Raw genomic sequence first — 23,735 nt, 5'->3', positions numbered from 1 at the left:
GGCTGGCTGGCTGACTACCTGGATGACTGACTGGCTGGATGACTGGCTGGCTGACTACCTGGATGACTGACTACCTGGATGACTGACTGGCTGGATGACTGACTGATGACTGGCTGGATGACTGGATGACTGACTGGCTGGCTGGATGACTGGATGACTGACTGATGACTTGCTGGATGACTGGATGACTGACTGGCTGGATGACTGGCTGGCTGGCTGACTACCTGGATGACTGACTACCTGGATGACTGACTGGCTGGATGACTGACTGATGACTGGCTGGATGACTGGATGACTGACTGGCTGGCTGGATGACTGGATGACTGACTGATGACTTGCTGGATGACTGGATGACTGACTGACTGGCTGGATGACTGGATGACTGACTGGATGACTGACTGGATGACTGACTAACTGGATGACTGACTGGCTGGCTGGATGACTGGCTGACTGGATGACTGACTGACTTGCTGACTGGCTGGATGACTGGCTGGCTGACTCACCGGCTGACTGCCTTACTGGATGACTAGATGACTAACTGGCTGACGTGATGACTGACTGACTTGCTGACTGGCTGGCTGACTGGATGACTAGATGACTAACTGGATGACTGGCTGACTGGCTGGCTGACTGGATGACTAGATGACTAACTGGATGACTGGCTGACTGGCTGAATTACTAACTGAATGACTGGATGGCAAGCTGGATGACTGGCTGACTGGATGACTGGCTGACTGGCTAACTGACTGTATGACTGGCTGGTTGACTCACTGGATGACTGGATGACTGGCTGACTTGATGACTAGCTGCCTGGATGACTGACTGACTGGATGACTGACTGACTGGATGACTGACTGGATGACTGGATGACCGACTGACTGGCTGACTGACTGTATGACTTGATGGTTAACTGACTGGCTGACTGACTGGATGACTTGATGACTAACTGACTGGCTGACTGCCTGGATGACTGGATGACTAACTGACTGGCTGACTGACTGGATGACTTGATGAATGGCTGACTGGATGACTGGCTGACTTGATGACTGGCTGACTGGACGACTGGCTGCCTTGATGACATGCTGACTGGCTGACTGACTGGATAACTGGCTGGCTGACTCACCGGATGACTGGAGGACTGGCTGACTTGATGACATGCTGACTGGATGACTGACTGCCTGGATGACTGGCTGCCTGGATGACTGACTGCCTGGATGACTGGATGACTGACTAGATGACTGCCTGGATGACTGACTGGATGACTGGCTGGCTGACTCACCAGATGACTGGATGACTGGCTGACTGGCTGCCTGGATGACTGACTGCCTGGATGACTGACTGCCTGGATGACTGGATGACTGACTGACTGACTGTCTGGAAGACTGGATGACTGACTGACTGGCTGACATGATGACTGGCTGACTGGATGACTGACTGACTGGATGACTGACTGGATGACTGACTCACTGGGTGACTGGATGACTAGCTGGCTTACTCACTTAATGACTGGATGACTGACTGGCTGACTGACTGGATGAATGGATGACTGGCTGACTGACTGGCTGGAAAACTGGATGACTGACTGACTGACTGACTGGCTGACTGACTCACTGGCTGGCTGACTCACTGGCTGGCTGACTACCTGGATGATTGACTGACTGGCTGACAGGATGATTGACTGACTGGCTGGCAGACTGACTGGCTGGCTGGCCGACTGACTGGCTGACTCACTGGCTGGATGGCTGACTGACTGGATGACTGGCTGGCTGACTCACTGGCTGGCTGACTACCTGGATGACTGACTGACTGGCTGACTAACTGACTGACTGGCTGACTGACTGGCTGGCTGACTGGCTGCCTGACTGGCTGGATGGCTGACTGACTGACTGGATGACTGGCTGGATGGCTGACTGGATGACTCACTGGTTGGCTGACTACCTGGATGACTGACTGACTGGCTTACTAACTGACTGACTGGCTGACTGGCTGGCTGGCTGGATGACTGACTGGCTGACTAACTGACTGACTGACTGACTGGATGACTGACTGGCTGACTGACTGGATGATTGGATGACTGACTGGATGACTGGCTGGCTGATTCACTGGCTGATTGGCTGACTGACAGGCTGGCTGGATGACAGGCTGGCTGGATGACTGACTGGATGACTGGCTGAATGACTGGCTGGCTGGCTGGATGATTGGCTGACTGGATGACTGGCTGACTACCTGGATGACTGACTGACTGACTGACTGTCTGGATGACTGGCTGACTACCGGGATTAATGACTGACTGGCTTGCTGGCTGACTACCTGGATGACTGACTGACTGGCTGGATGACTGGCTGACTGGATGGCTGACTACCTGCATTACTGACTGACTGGCTTACTACCTGGATTACTGACTGGCTGGCTTACTACCTGGATGACTGACTGACTGGCTTGCTGGCTGACTACCTGGATGACTGACTGACTGGCTGGCTGACTACCTGGATGACTGACTGGCTGGCTGGCTGACTGACTGGCCTTAATTGCTGACTGACTGGATGGCTGGCTGTATGACTCACTGGTTGGCTGACTACCTGTATGACTGACTGACTGGCTTACTAACTGACTGACTGGCTGATTGGATGACTGGCTGGCTGACTGGCTGGCTGGATGACTGACTGGCTGACTAACTGACTGGATGACTGACTGACTGGATGACTGACTGGCTGACTGACTGGATGATTGGATGACTGACTGGATTACAGGCTGGCTGGAAGACTGGCTGACTGGATGACTGGCTGGCTGGCTGGATGACTGGCTGACTGGATGACAGGCTGACTACCTGGATGACTGACTGACTGGCTGGATGACTGGCTGACTGACTGGCTGACTACCTGGATTACTGGCTGACTGGCTTACTACCTGGATGACTGACTGACTGGCTGACTACCTGGATGACTGACTGACTGGCTTGCTGGCTGACTACCTGGTTGACTGACTGACTGGCTGGATGACTGGCTGACTGGATGGCTGACTACCTGCATTATTGACTGATTGGCTTACTACCTGGATTACTGACTGGCTGGCTTACTACCTGGATGACTGACTGACTGGCTGACTACCTGGATGACTGACTGACTGGCTTGCTGGCTGACTACCTGGATGACTGACTGACTGTCTGGCTGACTACCTGGATGACTGACTGGCTGGCTGACAGCTGAACATAATATGGTGCTGTCTCATGACTCCACTAATGCCATGGTCGTTTATACTCAGACACCCAGACACTACTAATATACCATGGTCGTTTATACTCAGACACCCAGACTCCACTAACGCCATGGTCGTTTATACTCAGACACCCAGACTCCACTAATGCCATGGTCGTTTATACTCAGACACCCAGACACTACTAATATACCATGGTCGTTCATACTCAGACACCCAGACTCCACTAATGCCATGGTCGTTTATACTCAGACACCCAGACACTACTAACATACCATGGTCGTTTATACTAAGACACCCAGACACTGCTAATATAACATGGTCGTTTATACTCAGACACCCAGACACTACTAATATAACATGGTCGTTTATACTCAGACACCCAGACACTACTAATATAACATGGTCGTTTATACTCAGACACCCAGACACTACTAATATAACATGGTTGTTTATACTAAGACACCCAGACACTGCTAATATAACATGGTCGTTTATACTCAGACACCCAGACACTACTAATATAACATGGTCGTTTATACTCAGACACCCAGACACTACTAATATAACATGGTCGTTTATACTCAGACACCCAGACACTACTAATATAACATGGTCGTTTATACTCAGACACCCAGACACCACTAATATACCATGGTCGTTTATATTCATAAGGTGAATGCACCAATTTGTAAGTCGCTCTGGATAAGAGCGTCTGCTAAATGACTTAAATGTAAATGTAAATGTACTCAGACACCCAGACACCACTAATATAACATGGTCGTTTATACTCAGACACCCAGACACTACTAATATAACAAGGTGAGCTGTTGACTCAGGTCTAAGTGTTGAAGGCCAGATAAGACAAGGTTAAGTAGGGAGTGGTTTATTGGCTCAGTTGGTTGAAGCTGCTAGTCTCTAGGCTGATGGCTCAGTTGGTTGAAGCTGCTAGTCTCTGGTGTGATGGCTCAGTTGGTTGAAGCTGCTAGTCTCTAGTCTGATGGCTCAGTTGGTTGAAGCTGCTAGTCTCTAGTCTGATGGCTCAGTTGGTTGAAGCTGCTAGTCTCTAGTCTGATGGCTCAGTTGGTTGAAGCTGCTAGTCTCTAGTCTGATGGCTCAGTTGGTTGAAGCTGCTAGTCTCTAGTCTGATGGCTCAGTTGGTTGAAGCTGCTAGTCTCTAGTCTGATGGCTCAGTTGGTTGAAGCTGCTAGTCTCTGGTCTGATGGCTCAGTTGGTTGAAGCTGCTAGTCTCTAGTCTGATGGCTCAGTTGGTTGAAGCTGCTAGTCTCTGGTGTGATGGCTCAGTTGGTTGAAGCTGCTAGTCTCTAGTCTGGTGGCTCAGTTGGTTGAAGCTGCTAGTCTCTGGTCTGATGGCTCAGTTGGTTGAAGCTGCTAGTCTCTAGTCTGATGGCTCAGTTGGTTGAAGCTGCTAGTCTCTGGTGTGATGGCTCAGTTGGTTGAAGCTGCTAGTCTCTGGTCCCAGGTACCATTCGGGTACTACTCACTGCCGTCCCGTAGAGCAAAGTATTTATCTCCTACGATTGATGTAACTGGTCTGCTGGTGCTGCTCACAGCCTTGTGTTTGTCTATTTGTTTGGATGGAAAATAAAGTATCTATTTTATTCTAAGGTGAGGCTGAATGGTAAGGTAACTTACTCGTTGCCCCAGTCCAGGCGGATGGTGATGTGTCTCTTGACGTCTTTGACCTGGTCCTGTGTCAGGTGACCAGACAACATCTGTCTCCGAAGGTCAAACAGCTCGTTCATCACGTGACGCAGCTTGTAGAACAAGTCCACCTTGTGTTTCTGTAGGAGGGAGGGGAGATAGAGAGGAGAGAGAGAGGAGAGAGAGAAGAGAGAGAGAGGAGAGAGAGAGGAGAGAGAGAGGGGGAGGGAGAGAGAGGAGAGCAAGAGAGGAGAGAGGGAGGAGAGAGAGAGGAGAGAGAGGAGAGCGAGAAGAGAGAGAGAGGAGAGAGAGGGAGGAGAGAGAGGAAGGGAGAGAGAGGAGAGAGAGAGAGGAGAGCAAGAGAGAGAGAGGAGAGCAAGAGAGGAGAGAGAGAGAGAGAGAGAGAGAGAGGGAGAGGGAGAGGGAGGAGGGAGAGAGAGGAGAGCGAGAAGAGAGAGAGAAGAGAGAGAGAAGAGAGAGAGAAGAGAGAGAGAGAGAGAGAGGAGAAAGAGGGAGGAGGGAGAGAGAGGAGAGATATCATATTTCATATCCCGCATATTATGCCAATGGTGTCTACATCATAGGTTCATAGTTTATAAGCAAAGTAAGATCACTGAGCTCCACAATACACTACAGAAGATCTAGCCAGTAACATCACATTCTGACATAGACTGTGAAGGTCTTTACAAAACCAATGCAGGGATGTTTCACTTAACGGCAGACACTTCTATTTCGACTCATCCTTCACTCGCTATCTGATCTGCCAAGAATAAAATGTTCATCTTCACAGACCAATTTCATGTTCACTGAAAACGTCTGAGCAAGTCAGCACACCGTTTAAATTGGGCCAAATCAACGTCCCGTCCCTGTCGGACATGACTTCACAATCAGATCATAACACAGCCTTGATCCAAACTGAAGCACTCCTGAGGCAACCTAGTCCCTGGAAAGGGTTTTGACAAAAGCATTGGAATGAAACAAATTCTACACAATTGTCTATTTCTCCACACAGCCCATTCAAAACAGCCCTCCACTCAGGGACCACAATAATATTTTTTTTTACTTTACAAATGTAGAAAGCATCCATTATACTGAGATAATGTAGTGTCTGGCTTAAAGAGGTATAGGTTACAGCTGATTCCTTACATACAGATGCTGTATCTTCATAAATTTGTTGTTGCAGGAAATACTAACTTTCATTTCATCAGACTGGCCTCTGCATGGGGTCTCCAAGTCACTAAGTCTGCCCCCTAGCAGCAATCTACCTCACCAAGCAAAGTGAGAAGAATAAGAGCACCACAATGAAGCTGCCCAGCAACACCCGTTGGGGTGGTGTTGTCATGATGCCTGACAGTCTTCTGGAGGGGAAGGAGTCTCTTCAAGAAATGGCCATATCACAGTCTGCCAATATGGACAACCCCATCAAGAGGATCCTCCTGGATAATGTATTTTGGGAGAGAGTGGTAAAAATGAAACCCCTGAAACCTATAGCAGTAGCCATCGCACGGATTGAGGGAGGCTCTGCCATCCTGTCTGATGTTCAGACTCTGCTTGCAGAAGAAAAGAAAGAGAAGAAATCCGTACGGCCCACTTCACTGTTGCTCCAAGCAGAGGAAACTGCAGTTCTGAAATACATCAAAAAGCGTGAAGACTTCTGCCTGAAGCCCAAACACGCCGCAGCGCACATGTTGGACCCCAAGTATGCTGGCAAGAGCATCGTGTCTGGTGCAGAGGTCAACAAGGCCTATGGTGTCATCACTACCATGTCTCGCCACCTTGGCCTGGATGAGGGTAAGGTTCTTGGCAGTCTGGTGAAGTACACTTCCAAGCAAGGGCTTTGGGATGGAGATGCAATATGGCAGTCGTGCCAACATATCTCATCAGCCACCTGGTGGAAGGGACTTTGTGGATCTGAGGCTCTTTCCCCTGTTGCCTCCATCATCCTCCAAATCCCACCAACATCAGCCGCCTCAGAGCGCAACTGGTCCTTGTTTGGGAACACACACACACACACCAAAGCACACAACAGGCTGACCAATACAAGGGTTGAAAAATTGGTGGCCATCTGGGAAAATGTGAGGCTTTTTGAGCCTGACAACGAGCCATCCTCAACAAGGTTGTAAAGTGACAGTGAAGATGAGGCCTCATAATCTGATGTTCAAGAGGTGGACAATGAGGAGGTCCAGGGAGAAGACGTTGAAGCCTGAGAGGAAGACAACCAAAGCTTTATTTTCTAGACTATCATTTTACAGATGTATGTTAAAAATGTTTTTGGGAGATGCGATGGATCATTGGGGATCATTCAATATTCCCTTTCTTTTGTTTTTTAGTGAAATCATCCCATGTGAAGAGTCAACTCATTTAATTAAAGTTACATTCGTAACTAAATTGATTTTTTTATTTCTATTGGAAGAAGTTAATCGTTTGCAATTATGTCTACTTATGATAAGGTAAAAGGTTTCTGTCTCCATATGATATGGTAAATATATCCAATGCAAAAAACATCTAGATTTAAATGGTATTAATATTAATTTGCATATATTTCCATTAATTCCCATATATTCCCTTAAAATCCCACGAAAAGTTTCCACCCTTGAATATTCCCCAAAATGTGCAACCCTAAATGTTAATATTTTGTATAAAGTGTTCCCTAAATGATCACAGTGTGATGTTAATATATTATATTCAGTAGACTGCATTGCTAATGTAACTAAATGTATCTGGCTGAGCCAACTATAGAAAGGTCAGACAAGTCATTTTTCCATCAATGTAACCTCATTATAAACTCAGTGAGATCGAGAGAAAGAGACAAGGCAAGAAGGGCGTTCTATGCCATCAAAAGGAACATAAAATTCGACATACCAATTAGGATCTGGCTAAAAATACTAGAATCAGTTATTGAACCCATTGCCCTTTATGGTTGTGAGGTCTGGTGTCCGCTCACCAACCAAGAATTCACAAAATGGGACAAACACCAAATTGAGACTCAGCATGCAGAATTCTGCAAAAATATCCTCCGTGTACAACATAAACACCAAATAATGCATGCAGAGCAGAATTAGGCCGATACCCGCTAATTATCAAAATACAGAAAAGAGTGTTTCATTCTACAACCACCTAAAAGGAAGCGATTCCAAAACCTTCCATAACAAAGCCATCACCTACAGAGAGATGAACCTTGAGAAGAGTCCCCTAAGCAAGCTGGTCCTGGGGCTCTGTTCACAAACACAAACAGACCCAACAGAGCCCCAAGACAGCAACAAAATTTGACCCAACCAAATCATTGGAAAGAATTAACAAAAAAATTTAGCAAACTAGAATGCTATTTGGCCCTTAACAGAGAGTACACAGTGGCAGAATACCTGACCACTGTGACTAACCCAAACTTAAGAAAAGCTTTGGCTATGTACAGACTCAGTAAACATAGCCTTGCTATTGAGAAAGGTCGCCGTAGGCAGACCTGGCTCTCAAGAGAAGACAGATTATGTGCACAGTGCACACAAAATGAGGTGGAAACTGAGCTGCACTTCCCAACCTCCTGCCCAATGTATGACCATATTAGAGAGACATATTTCCCTCAGATTACACAGACCCACAAAGAATTCGAAAACAAACCCGATTTTGATAAACTCCCATATCTATTGGGTGAAATACAGAGAGAAAGAGAGGAGGAAGCAGAGGTAGAGGCAGAGAGAGAGAGAGAGAGAGAGAGAGAGAGAGAGAGAGAGAGAGAGAGAGAGAGAGAGAGAGAAAGAGAGGAGGCCGATGTAGAGGCAGAGATAGAGAGAGAGAGGGAGAGAGAGAGTATGTGAGAAAGGCAGAGAGAGAGAGAGAGAGAGAGGAGGCCAATGTAGAGGCAGAGATAGAGAGAGAGAGAGAGAGAGAGAGAGAGAGAGAGAGAGAGAGAGACTGAGCTGGGCTGAGTTCACAAACCTGTCCTACTAACACACTGAAGCCTCAGGACCAGAACATCCAATCAATCAGGATAAACCAAATTACAACACAGTCAAAACAAAACTATATTGCTTATTGGGAAACACAAGCACAAACACAAAGCAAAATGCAGTGCTATCTGGCCCTAAATCGACAGTACACCGTGGCTAAATATTTGACCATGGTTACTGATCAAAACCTTAGAAAAACCTTGACAAAGTACAGGCTCAGTGAGCACAGCCTTGCCATTGAGAAGGGTAGACACAGGAAAACCTGGCTCCCTGTAGAGGAAAGACTGTGCAACCACTGCACAACAGCAGAACCCGAGACAGAGCTGCATTTCCTGACAAAATGTCAAAAATACAAAACAATTAGAGAGTGTCATTTCCCCAAATTTGAAACTCTTATTCAAGGTTTCAAAGACCTCTCTGATGAGGATAGGCTACCCGTCCTGTTGGGGGAGGACGCAGAGAGCTGTGGGTTGGCAGCGCACTACATTGCTGCCTGCCATAAGTTGAGGGACAGTGTCTGACAGACCAATCAACCTGCACATGTACTCTACTGTATGTTTATTGTTATTGTTCAATGTATGGTTATTTTGACACTTGGTTATTGTTGTTACTGTTGTCCCGTTGACAATTTTGATTCTCTTTTTTTATATTGTAAATAAGCTTTGGCAATATGTACACTGTTACGTCATGTCAATAAAGCAAATTGAATTGAATTGAATTGAATTGAGAGAGAGAGAGAGAGAGAGAGAGAGAGAGAGAGAGAGAGAGAGAGAGAGAGAGAGAGAGAGAGAGAGAGAGAGAGAGAGAGAGAGAGAGAGTATGTGAGGCAGAGAGAGAGAGAGAGAGAGAGAGAGAGAGAGAGAGAGAGAGAGAGAGAGAGAGAGAGAGAGAGAGAGAGAGGGAGAGAGAGAGAGAGTATGTGAGAGAGGCAGAGAGAGAGAGAGAGAGAGAGAGAGAGAGAGAGAGAGAGAGAGAGAGAGAGAGAGAGAGAGAGAGAGAGAGAGAGAGAGAGAGAGAGAGAGAGAGAGAGAGAAGTAAGTGTGATTGATGTTGTTGCATACGTGTGTGTCTGACTCTCCTACCTTGGCCTGCTGTAATCGGTACCGTTTGCCGTGCGGTAGCAGAGAGAACAGTCTATGACTTGGGTGACTTGTCTTTAACAGTTTTTAGGGCCTTCCTCTGACATCGTCTGGTATAGAGGTCCTGTATGGCAGGAAGCTTTGCCCCAGTGATGTGCTGGGCCGTACGCACAACCCTCTGTAGCGCCTTACGGTCGGAGGCCGAGCAGTTGCCATACCAGGCGGTGATGCAACCGGTCAGGATGCTCTCGATGGTGCAGCTGTAGAACAATTTGAGGATCTGGAGACCCATGCTAAATCTTTTCAGTCTCCTGAGGGGTAAAATGTGTTATTGTGCTCTCTTCACAACCTTCTTGGTGTGTTTGGACCATGATATTTTCTTGGTGATGTGGACACCAAGGAACTTGAAACTCTCGATCCGCTCCACTTCAGCCCCGTCGATGTTAATGGGGGCCTGTTCTGCCCTCCTTTTCCTGTAGTCCACGATCAGCTCCTTTGTCTTGCTCACATTGAAGGAGAGGTTGTTGTCCTGGCACCACACTGACAGGTCTCTAACCTCCTCCCTATAGGCTGTCTCATCGTTGTCAGTGATCAGCACACACCCCTGAGGGGCCCCAGGGTCGAGGATAAGCGGAGTCCTTAGCTTAATGATGAGTTTTGTGGGCACTATGTTGTTGAACGCTGGGCTGTAGTCAATGAACAACATTCTCACATAGGTGTTCCTTTTGTCCAGGTGGAAAAGGCATTGTGGAGTGCGATTGAGATTTAAAGGTCTTGCTCACATCGGCTACGGAGAGAGTGATCACACAGACGTCCGGAACAGCTGGGGCTCTCATGCATGCTTCAGTGTTTCTGGTAGGCTCACATGGGGGTCAATACCCAGTGGGGGTCAATACCCAGAACCAGATACACTTTTGGGGGTCAATACCCAGGTCAAAAGTGATAGATGAAGTAGGGCTTAATTACCACGTTGCAGTGAGAGAGAGAGAGAGAGAGAGAGAGAGAGAGAGAGAGAGAGAGAGAGAGAGAGAGAGAGAGAGAGAGAGAGAGACAGACAGACTCCTGCCAATGGTGTGAAGTTCTCTTCATCTGTCTATCTATCTCTGCCTAGTGTGTCTCACAATATAGAACCATTTCATCCTCAGGTAGATCAGTGTATAGCCTACACAACAACTCAGGTAGATCAGTGTAAAGCCTACACAACAACTCAGGTAGATCAATCTATGGCCTACATATCAACTCAGGTAGATCAGTATATAGCCTACACAACAACTCAGGTAGATCAGTGTATAGCCTACACAACAACTCAGGTAGATCAGTGTAAAGCCTACACAACAACTCAGGTAGATCAGTATATAGCCTACACAACAACTCAGGTAGATCAGTGTATGGCCTAAATATCAACTCAGGCAGCTCATTGTACACATATCATCACGCCATCTTTCCATCCACAAATAATAGGACTGCTTCATAGTGTAGCAGCAGATCCTCTAGTCAAAGCGGATTAGCCAAGTTTGATTAGCCAAGTAAATGGGCAGAACAGCAGCCATCTTGGGACCAAAGACAACGCACTGTATTTTATTACAGCTATTTAGCATCTTTGATTCTGATGCACAATGAGGGTTAAAATATAGCCAGCTAGCTAGCTAGCTCCTACTCTCCACTCATCTATTTGTTGATTCCCTCCCTTCCTCCCTTCTTTCCTGATGAAGTGACTGGCTCACACCTTCACACCCACTCTATCCATCTATGGCCTGCTGCCGTCCATCTGTCCATCTCCATCCATCTCTCCCTCTATCCCTCTATCCCTCCCTCCCTCCCTCCCTCCCTCCCTCCCTCCCTCCCTCCCTCCCTCCCTCCCTCCCTCCCTCCCTCCCTCCATCCATCCATCTCTCCTTCCATCCATCCCTTCATCCATGTCTCCCTCCCTCCCTCCCTCCCTCCCTCCCTCCCTCCCTCCCTCCCTCCCTCCCTCCCTCCCTCCCTCCCTCCCTCCCTCCCTCCCTCCCTCCCTCCCTCCCTCCATCCATCCATCTCTCCCTCCCTTCACTCCAGTGGGCTAGACTAAGATACCTGACTGATTATTACACTGATGACACACACACACACACACACACACACACACACACACACACACACACACACACACACACACACACACACACACACACACACACACACACACACACACACACACACACACACACACACACACACACACACACACTCACTGCCAGAAGACCAATGGACAGACAAGACAAACGGAGGAGGAGATGAGAACATCCTCCTTCATCTCAATGACCCTGACAACTAGAATAATGAGATAAGCCATGAAGGGTTTTAAATACCTGGGGCGGCAGGTAGCCTAGTGTTTAGAGTGTTGGGCCAGTAACTGAAAGGTTGCTAGATCAAATCCCTGATCTGACAAGGTAAAAATTTGTCGTTCTGCCCCTGAACAAGGCAGTTAACCCCCTGTTCCTAGGCCGTCATTGTGAATAGTAATTTGTTCTTAACTGACTTGCCTGGTTAAATAAAAAATATATGTAAATAAGTACTTAAAGACCCAGTGCAGAATGTGATTTGTCTGATATTTTATATTTACAAACTATGAAGTTGGAATAATACTGTGAAATTGTAAAAATGATGATAATGAAATGTTAATGTTAGAGCTGTTGGAAAAGACTGCCTGGCATTTCTGCCTGTTTTGGTGGGATGGAGTTTAGACCAGGGCTGTTTTGGTGGGATGGAGTTTAGACCAGGGCTGTTTTGGTGGGATGGAGATTAGACCAGGGCTGTTTTGGTGGGATGGAGTTTAGACCAGGGCTGTTTTGGTGGGATGGAGTTTAGACCAGGGCTGTTGCGGTGGGATGGAGTTTAGACCAGGGCTGTTTTGGTGGGATGGAGTTTAGACCAGGGCTGTTTTGGTGGGATGGAGTTTAGACCAGGGCTGTTCTGGTGGGATGGAGTTTAGACCAGGGCTGTTTTGGTGGGATGGAGTTTAGACCAGGGCTGTTTTGGTGGGATGGAGTTTAGACCAGGGCTGTTCTGGTGGGATGGAGTTTAGACCAGGGCTGTTTTGGGGGGATGGAGTTTAGACCAGGGCTGTTCTGGTGGGATGGAGTTTAGACCAGGGCTGTTGCGGTGGGATGGAGTTTAGACCAGGGCTGTTTTGATGGGATGGAGTTTGGAGAACGCTCTTGGTGAGGGAGGTGACTGACAGAGCTCTAGATTTCCTCTGTGGAGATGGGAGAACCTTCTAGAAGGACAACCATCTCTGCAGCACTCCACCATTCAGGCCTTTATGGTAGAGTGGCCAGACGGAAGCCACTCCTCAGTAAAAGGCACATGACAGCCCGCTTGGAGTTTGGCAAAAGTCACCTAAAGACTCTCCGACCATAAAAACAAGATTATCTAGTATGATGAAACCAAGATTGAACCTGGCATCATGCTGTGGGGATGTTTTTCAGCGGCAGGGACTCGGAGACTTGTTAGGGTAGGATAATGTGGGGAGCTGGAGAGGGCTTGGCAGAGGAACGGTCAGGTTTGAGGCAAAGATGGAGGGAGCAAAGTACAGAGAGATCCTTGATGAAAACCTGCTCCAGAGCGCTCAGGACTTCAGACAAGGCGAAGTTTCACCTTCTAACAGGACAACGACCCTAAGCACACAGCTAAGACAATGCAGAAGTGGCTTCGGGACAAGTCTCTGAATGTCTTTGAGTGGACCAGCAAGAGCCCGGACTTGAACCTGATCGAACATCTCTGGAGAGACCTGGAAATGGCTGTACAGCAACGCTCCCCATCCAACCTGACAGAGCTTGAGGGGATCTGCAGAGAAGAATGGGAGAAACTCTACAAATACAGGCGTGCCAAGTTTGTAGCGTCATACCCAAGAAGACTCGAGGCTGTAATTGCTGCCAAAGCTGCTTCAACAAAGTACTGAGTAAAGGGTCTGAATACTTATGTAAATGTGATATTTTCATTTCTTATTTTTTTTAAATAAATTAGCAAAAAATTATAAAAAACTTTTTGTTTTGTCATTATGGGGTATTGTGTGTAGAATGATGAAGGGGGAAAAACTATTGAATCCATTTTAGAATATACGGCTGTAACGTAATAAAATGATGGAAAAAGTCAAGGGTTCTGAATACTTCCGAAGGTACTGTTTACCTACAATACAAAATCCATGTGTGCGTGTGTGTACAGTGCATATGGTATCATGTGTGTGTGTGTGTACAGTGCATATGGTATCATGTGTGTGTGTGCATGTGTCTGTGCCTGTGTGTGTCTCTTCACAGTCCCACATCTAATTGTACTGCTTGCATCATGATGTGGAATAGAGTTCCATGTAGTCATGGCTCTATGTTGTACCTGCCATAGTCTGTTCTGGACTTGGGGATTGTGAAGAGACCTCTGGAGGCATATCTTGTGTGGTTATGCATGGGTGTCTGAGCTGTGTGCTAGTAGTTTAAACAGACAGCTTGGTGCATTCGGCATGTCAATACTTCTCACAAATACAAGTAGTGATGAAGTCAATCTCTTCTCTACTTTGATCCAAGCGATATTTAAACGCATATTATTCATGTTAGCTCTCTGTGTCCATTCAAGGGCCAGTTGTGCTGTCCTGTTCTGGGCCAATTGTAATCTTCTTAAGTCCCTCTTTGTGGCACCTGACCACATGACTTAGTCACCTCAACCTGCTCAATTTCCACATTATTCATTACAAGACTTAGTTGAGGTTTAGGGTTTAGTGAATGATTTGTCACTAATACAACGCTTTTAGTTATTTTTATTTATTTATTTTGGACTAACTAATTTCTTGCCACCCATTCTAAAACTGACTGCAGTTCTTTGTTAAGTGTTGCAGTGATTTCACTTGGTGTGGTACTGTAGCTAACGTGGTAGCAGCTGGTGAGTTGGTGTGGTACTGTAGCTAACGTGGTAGCAGCTGATGAGGTGGTGTGGTACTGTAGCTAACGTGGTAGCAGCTGGTGAGGTGGTGTGGTACTGTAGCTAACGTGGTAGCAGCTGGTGAGTTGGTGTGGTACTGTAGCTAACGTGGTAGCAGCTGGTGAGGTGGTGTGGTACTGTAGCTAACGTGGTAGAAGCTGATGAGGTGGTGTGGTACTGTAGCTAACGTGGTAGCAGCTGGTGAGGTGGTGTGGTACTGTAGCTAACGTGGTAGCAGCTGGTGAGGTGGTGTGGTACTGTAGCTAACGTGGTAGCAGCTGATGAGGTGGTGTGGTACTGTAGCTAACGTGGTAGCAGCTGATGAGGTGGTGTGGTACTGTAGCTAACGTGGTAGCAGCTGGTGAGGTGGTGTGGTACTGTAGCTAACGTGGTAGCAGCTGATGAGGTGGTGTGGTACTGTAGCTAACGTGGTAGAAGCTGGTGAGGTGTTGTGGTACTGTAGCTAACGTGGTAGCAGCTGATGAGGTGGTGTGGTACTGTAGCTAACGTGGTAGCAGCTGGTGAGGTGGTGTGGTACTGTAGCTAACGTGGTAGCAGCTGGTGAGGTGGTGTGGTACTGTAGCTAACGTGGTAGCAGCTGATGAGGTGGTGTGTTACTGTAGCTAACGTGGTAGCAGCTGATGAGGTGGTGTGGTACTGTAGTTAACGTGGTAGCAGCTGATGAGGTGGTGTGGTACTGTAGCTAACGTGGTAGCAGCCGATGAGGTGGTGTGGTACTGTAGCTAACGTGGTAGCAGCTGGTGAGGTGGTGTGGTACTGTAGCTAACGTGGTAGCAGCTGATGAGGTGGTGTGGTACTGTAGCTAACGTGGTAGCAGCTGGTGAGGTGGTGTGGTACTGTAGCTAACGTGGTAGCAGCTGGTGAGGTGGTGTGGTACTGTAGCTAACGTGGTAGCAGCTGATGAGGTGGTGTGGTACTGTAGCTAACGTGGTAGCAGCTGATGAGGTGGTGTGGTACTGTAGCTAACGTGGTAGCAGCTGATGAGGTGGTGTGGTACTGTAGCTAACGTGGTAGCAGCTGATGAGGTGGTGTGGTACTGTAGCTAACGTGGTAGAAGCTGATGAGGTGGTGTGGTACTGTAGCTAACGTGGTAGCAGCTGATGAGGTGGTGTGGTACTGTAGCTAACGTGGTAGCAGCTGATGAGGTGGTGTGGTACTGTAGCTAACGTGGTAGCAGCTGATGAGGTGGTGTGGTACTGTAGCTAACGTGGTAGCAGCTGATGAGGTGGTGTGGTACTGTAGCTAACGTGGTAGCAGCTGATGAGGTGGTGTGGTACTGTAGCTAACGTGGTAGCAGCTGATGAGGTAGCAGATTATGATTGCTAATGTCAAACTGTAGTCTAACGAAATAGCTCCCGCAATATTTGTATTATTCATTTCTCTCAGACAATCATCAGTCATTTGTGTACGTGCCTTACATGCTGAATGCTCTTCAACAGTGTGCTGAAAATCTGTTGATCCTTTATTTACTATTAAATAGCATTGTATCTGGTCAAACGTAATTTTTTCCAAAAGTTGACTTAGGGTTGGTAACAGGCTGATTGGTTGGCTATTTGAGCCAGTAAAGGGGGCTTTACTATTCTTAGGTGGCAGAATGACTTTTGCTTCCCTCCAGGCCTGAGGGCACACACCTTCTAGTAGGCTTACAATGAAGAGATGGCAAATAGGAGTGGCATTAGGTCACTATTATCCTCAGTCATTTTCCATCCAAGTGGCTTGTCATTGTTGATAGACAACAATATTTTTTCACCTCTTTCAAACTCACTTTACAGAATTCACAATTACAGTGCTTGTCTTTCATCATTTTGTCAGTTATGCATGCATAAGTTTCCTAATCATGCCAATGAAAAAAAAATCATTAATGTAATTGGCAATATCAGTTGGTTTGGTGATGATTGAGCAATCTGATTCAATGAATGATGGAGCTGAGTTTGCCTTTTTTCCCCCACAAAGTTTAATTTACTGTAAGGTCTCCAAAGATTTGTACTATCATTCTATTTATCATGTAGCTTTACTTCATAGTTCAGTTTATTGTTCTTTTTGTTCAGTTTAGTCACGTGATTTCTTAATTTACAGAATGTTTGACGTTTGGCTGTGCAGCCAGACTTATTTGCCATTCCTTTTTTGCTTCATCCGTCTCAACCATTTTTTCAATTCCTCATCAATCCACAGGGATTTAACAGTTTTTAATTTTCTTAATGGGTACATGTGTATTAGTAACTGGAATAAGTAGTTTCATAAATGTGTCAAGTGCAGTGTCTGGCTGCTCCTCATTACACACCACAGACCAGCAAATATTCTTTACATCTTCAACATAGGAATCACTACAGAACATATTGTATGACCTCTTATTCACATTCTCAATCGCACTCCACACTGCCCTTTCTCACCTGGACAAAAGGAACACCTATGTGAGAATGCCGTTCATTGACTACAGCTCAGCGTTCAACACTATAGTGCTCACAAAGCTCATCACTAAGCTAAGGACTCTGGGACTAAATACCTCCCTCTGCAATTGGATCCTGGACTTCTTGACGGGCCGCCCCCAGGTGGTAAGAGTAGGCAACAATACGTCTGCCACACTGATTCTGAACACTGGGGCCTCTCAGGGGTGTGTACTTAGTACCCTCCTGTATTCCCTGTTCCCCTACGACTGCGTGGCCAAACACGACTCCAACACCATCATTAAGTTTGCTGACGACACAACAGTGGTAGGCCTGATCACCGACAACGATGAGACAACCTATAGGGAGAAGGTTAGAGAACTCGCAGTGTGGTGCCAGGACAACAACCTCTCACTCAATGTGATCAAGACAAAGGAGCTGATCGTGGACTACAGGAAAAGGCGGGCCGAACAGGCCTCCATTAACATCAACGGGGTTGTAGTGGAGCAGGTCGAGAATTTCAAGTTCCTTGGTGTCCACATCACCAACGAACTATCATGGTCCAAACATACCATGACAGTCCTGAAGAGGGGATGACAAAACCTTTTCCCCCTCAGGAGACTGAAAAGATTTGGCATGGGTCCCCAGGTCCTCAAAAAGTTCTACAGCTGCACCATCGAGGCCATCCTGACCGGTTGCATCACCGCCTGGTATGGCAACTGCTCGGCATCTGACCGTAAGGTGCTACAGAGGGTAGTGCGAACGGCCCAGTACATCACTGGGGCAAAGCTTCCTGCCATACAGGTTGTGTCAGAGGAAAGCCCATAAAATTTGTCAGAGACTCCAGTCACCCAAGTTATAGACTGTTTTCTCTGCTACCGCATGGCAAGCGGTACCGGAGCGCCAAGTCTAGGAGCAAAAGCCTCCTCAACAGCTTCTACCCCCAAGCCATTAGACTGCTGAAAAATTAATAAAAATGCATGTACAGATTACCTCAACTAACCTGTACCCCCGCACACTGACTCGGTACCGGTGCCCCCTGTATATAGCCTCATTATGGTTATTCTTATTGTGTTACTTTTAATTTGTACTTTTTATTTTAGTTTATTTGGTAAATATTTTATTCGTCTTCTTGAACTGCATTGTTGGTTAAGGGTGTGTAAGTAAGCATAGTGGCAAATATAGTTTGATTTGATTTTATATATTAGGCTCAGCCTTTGGAAACTTTGTGTGAGCTACAGACAGTGCAGATCCATATGACTCTGTGTTAGGGTAGGATAGTGTAGGGAGGTGGAGGGGGCTTGGCAGAGGAACAGTCATATGACTCTGTGTTAGGGTAGGATAGTGTAGGGAGGTGGAGGGGGCTTGGCAGAGGAACAGTCATATGACTCTGTGTTAGGGTAGGATAGTGTAGGGAGGTGGAGGGGGCTTGGCACAGGAACAGTCATATGACTCTGTGTTAGGGTAGGATAGTGTATGGAGGTGGAGGGGGCTTGGCAGAGGAACAGTCATATGACTCTGTGTTGGGGTAGGATAGTGTAGGGAGGTGGAGGGGGCTTGGCAGAGGAACAGTCATATGACTCTTTGTTATCTGTTGTTTTATATGTAATAATTGTGATTTGGTGTGTTTGGACCCCAGGAAGAGTAGCTGCTGCCAAGGCATTATGGGGATCCATAATAAATACAAATTCAAATCCAGACACACACACAGGAGTGTCTACACACAGGAGTGTCTATAAACACAGGAGTGTCCACACACAGGAGTGTCTATACACACAGGAGTGTCTATAAACACAGGAGTGTCCACACACAGGAGTGTCTACACACAGGAGTGTCTACACACACAGGAGTGTTTACACACACAGGAGTGTCTACATACACAGGAGTGTCTATACACACAGGAGTGTCTACACACACAGGAGTGTCTACACACACAGGAGTGTCTATACACACAGGAGTGTCTATACACACAGGAGTGTCTACACACACAGGAGTGTCTATACACACAGGAGTGTCTACACACACAGGAGTGTCTACACACACAGGAGTGTCTACACACACAGGAGTGTCTATACACACAGGAGTGTCTATACACACAGGAGTGTCTACACACACAGGAGTGTCTATACACACAGGAGTGTCTACACACACAGGAGTGTCTACACACACAGGAGTGTCTATACACACAGGAGTGTCTACACACACAGGAGTGTCTACACACACAGGAGTGTCTATACACACAGGAGTGTCTATACACACAGGAGTGTCTACACACACAGGAGTGTCTACACACACAGGAGTGTCTATACACACAGGAGTATCTACACACAGGAGTCTCTACACACACAGGAGTATCTACACACAGGAGTCTCTACACACACAGGAGTATCTACACACACAGGAGTATCTACACACAGGAGTGTCTACACACACAGGAGTCCCTACACACACATGAGTGTCTACACACAGGAGTGTCTATACACACAGGAGTGTCTACACACACAGGAGTGTCTATACACACAGGAGTGTCTACACACACAGGAGTCCCTACACACACAGGAGTGTCTATACACACAGGAGTGTCTACACACACATGAGTGTCTATACACACAGGAGTGTCTACACACACAGGAGTCCCTACACACACAGGAGTGTCTACACACACAGGAGTGTCTACACACACAGGAGTATCTATACACACAGGAGTGTCTACACACACAGGAGTCCCTACACACACAGGAGTGTCTATACACACAGGAGTGTCTATAAACACAGGAGTGTCTACACACACAGGAGTCCCTACACACACAGGAGTGTCTATACACACAGGAGTGTCTAGACACACAGGAGTGTCTATAAACACAGGAGTGTCTACACACAGGAGTCTCTACACACACAGGAGTATCTACACACACAGGAGTATCTACACACAGGAGTGTCTACACACACAGGAGTCCCTACACACACAGGAGTGTCTACACACAGGAGTGTCTATACACACAGGAGTGTCTACACACACAGGAGTGTCTACACACAGGAGTGTCTATACACACAGGAGTGTCTACACACACAGGAGTGTCTACACACAGGAGTGTCTATACACACAGGAGTCCCTACACACACAGGAGTGTCTACACACAGGAGTGTCTACACACACAGGAGTGTCTATACACACAGGAGTGTCTATACACACAGGAGTGTCTACACACACAGGAGTCCCTACACACACAGGAGTGTCTACACAGGAGTGTCTACACACACAGGAGTCCCTACACACACAGGAGTATCTATCCACACAGGAGTGTCTTTACACACAGGAGTGTCTACACACACAGGAGTGTCTACACACACAGGAGTCCCTACACACACAGGAGTGTCTACACAGGAGTGTCTACACACACAGGAGTCCCTACACACACAGGAGTGTCTATACACACAGGAGTGTCTATACACACAGGAGTGTCTACACACACAGGAGTGTCTACACACACAGGAGTCCCTACACACACAGGAGTGTCTACACAGGAGTGTCTACACACACAGGAGTCCCTACACACACAGGAGTGTCTATACACACAGGAGTGTCTATACACACAGGAGTGTCTACACACACAGGAGTCCCTACACACACAGGAGTGTCTATACACACAGGAGTGTCTACACACACAGGAGTGTCTACACACAGGAGTCTCTACACACACAGGAGTATCTACACACACAGGAGTATCTACACACAGGAGTGTCTACACACACAGGAGTCCCTACACACACAGGAGTGTCTACACAAAGGATTGTCTATACACACAGGAGTGTCTACACACACAGGAGTGTCTACACACAGGAGTGTCTATACACAGGAGTGTCTACACACACAGGAGTGTCTACACACAGGAGTCCCTACACACACAGGAGTGTCTACACAGGAGTGTCTACACACACAGGAGTGTCTACACACACAGGAGTGTCTACACACAGGAGTGTCTACACACACAGGAGTGTCTACACACACAGGAGTCCCTACACACACAGGAGTGTCTACACACAGGAGTGTCTACACACACAGGAGTGTCTACACACACAGGAGTCCCTACACACACAGGAGTGTCTACACACAGGAGTGTCTACACACAGGAGTGTCTACACACACAGGAGTGTCTACACACACAGGAGTCCCTATACACACAGGAGTGTCCACACACAGGAGTGTCTACACACACAGGAGTCCCTATACACACAGGAGTGTCCACACACAGGAGTGTCTACACACACAGGAGTCCCTACACACACAGGAGTGTCTACACACACAGGAGTGTCTATACACACAGGAGTGTCTATACACACAGGAGTGTCTACACACACAGGAGTGTCTATACACAGGAGTGTCTATACACAGGAGTGTCTATACACACAGGAGTGTCTACACACACAGGAGTGTCTATACACACAGGAGTCCCTACACACACAGGAGTGTCTACACACAGGAGTGTCTACACACACAGGAGTGTCTACACACAGGAGTGTCTACACACACAGGAGTCCCTACACACACAGGAGTGTCTATACACACAGGAGTATCTACACACAGGAGTGTCCACACACAGGAGTGTCTACACACAGGAGTGTCCACACACAGGAGTGTCTATACACACAGGAGTGTCTACACACACAGGAGTCCCTACATACACAGGAGTGTCTACACACACAGGAGTGTCTATACACACAGGAGTGTCTACACACAGGAGTGTCCACACACAGGAGTGTCTACACACACAGGAGTGTCTACACACAGGAGTGTCTACACACACAGGAGTGTCTACACACACAGGAGTCCCTACACACACAGGAGTGTCTACACAGGAGTGTCTACACACACAGGAGTCCCTACACACACAGGAGTGTCTATACACACAGGAGTGTCTATACACACAGGAGTGTCTACACACACAGGAGTCCCTACACACACAGGAGTGTCTATACACACAGGAGTGTCTACACACACAGGAGTGTCTACACACAGGAGTCTCTACACACACAGGAGTATCTACACACACAGGAGTATCTACACACAGGAGTGTCTACACACACAGGAGTCCCTACACACACAGGAGTGTCTACACACAGGATTGTCTATACACACAGGAGTGTCTACACACACAGGAGTGTCTACACACAGGAGTGTCTATACACAGGAGTGTCTACACACACAGGAGTGTCTACACACAGGAGTCCCTACACACACAGGAGTGTCTACACAGGAGTGTCTACACACACAGGAGTGTCTACACACACAGGAGTGTCTACACACAGGAGTGTCTACACACACAGGAGTGTCTACACACACAGGAGTCCCTACACACACAGGAGTGTCTACACACAGGAGTGTCTACACACACAGGAGTGTCTACACACACAGGAGTCCCTACACACACAGGAGTGTCTACACACAGGAGTGTCTACACACAGGAGTGTCTACACACACAGGAGTGTCTACACACACAGGAGTCCCTATACACACAGGAGTGTCCACACACAGGAGTGTCTACACACACAGGAGTCCCTATACACACAGGAGTGTCCACACACAGGAGTGTCTACACACACAGGAGTCCCTACACACACAGGAGTGTCTACACACACAGGAGTGTCTATACACACAGGAGTGTCTATACACACAGGAGTGTCTACACACACAGGAGTGTCTATACACAGGAGTGTCTATACACAGGAGTGTCTATACACACAGGAGTGTCTACACACACAGGAGTGTCTATACACACAGGAGTCCCTACACACACAGGAGTGTCTACACACAGGAGTGTCTACACACACAGGAGTGTCTACACACAGGAGTGTCTACACACACAGGAGTCCCTACACACACAGGAGTGTCTATACACACAGGAGTATCTACACACAGGAGTGTCCACACACAGGAGTGTCTACACACAGGAGTGTCCACACACAGGAGTGTCTATACACACAGGAGTGTCTACACACACAGGAGTCCCTACATACACAGGAGTGTCTACACACACAGGAGTGTCTATACACACAGGAGTGTCTACACACAGGAGTGTCCACACACAGGAGTGTCTACACACACAGGAGTCCCTACACACACAGGAGTGTTTACACACAGGAGTGTCTATACACAGGAGTGTCTATACACACAGGAGTGTCTATACACACAGGAGTGTCTACACACACAGGAGTGTCTACACACAGGAGTGTCTATACACAGGAGTGTCTATACACACAGGAGTGTCTACACACACAGGAGTGTCTATACACACAGGAGTATCTACACACAGGAGTGTCCACACACAGGAGTGTCTACACACAGGAGTGTCCACACACAGGAGTGTCTATACACACAGGAGTGTCTACACACACAGGAGTCCCTACACACACAGGAGTGTCTACACACACAGGAGTGTCTACACACAGGAGTGTCTATACACAGGAGTGTCTATACACACAGG

The 23,735-nt window shown here is 47.4% G+C and overlaps 1 protein-coding gene across 6 annotated transcripts in view; it reads right to left on the bottom strand.

Moving 5' to 3' along the window:
* Positions 1-23,735, bottom strand: part of dock3 (dedicator of cytokinesis 3) — a 414,918-nt gene that overhangs the window by 161,955 nt on the left and 229,228 nt on the right. For all 6 annotated transcript variants that reach the window (XM_071336834.1, XM_071336838.1, XM_071336835.1 and 3 more), the window contains one exon: positions 4,870-5,018. In XM_071336834.1, the coding sequence (XP_071192935.1) occupies positions 4,870-5,018 (149 nt within the window). The remainder of the gene's footprint in view (positions 1-4,869; positions 5,019-23,735) is intronic.

The sequence above is a fragment of the Salvelinus alpinus genome, chromosome 12 (assembly GCF_045679555.1).
Source record: "Salvelinus alpinus chromosome 12, SLU_Salpinus.1, whole genome shotgun sequence".
Taxonomy (NCBI): Eukaryota; Metazoa; Chordata; class Actinopteri; order Salmoniformes; family Salmonidae; genus Salvelinus; species Salvelinus alpinus.
Note: the sequence above shows the minus strand (reverse complement) of the source record. Positions and strands in the feature narration are given on the sequence as shown.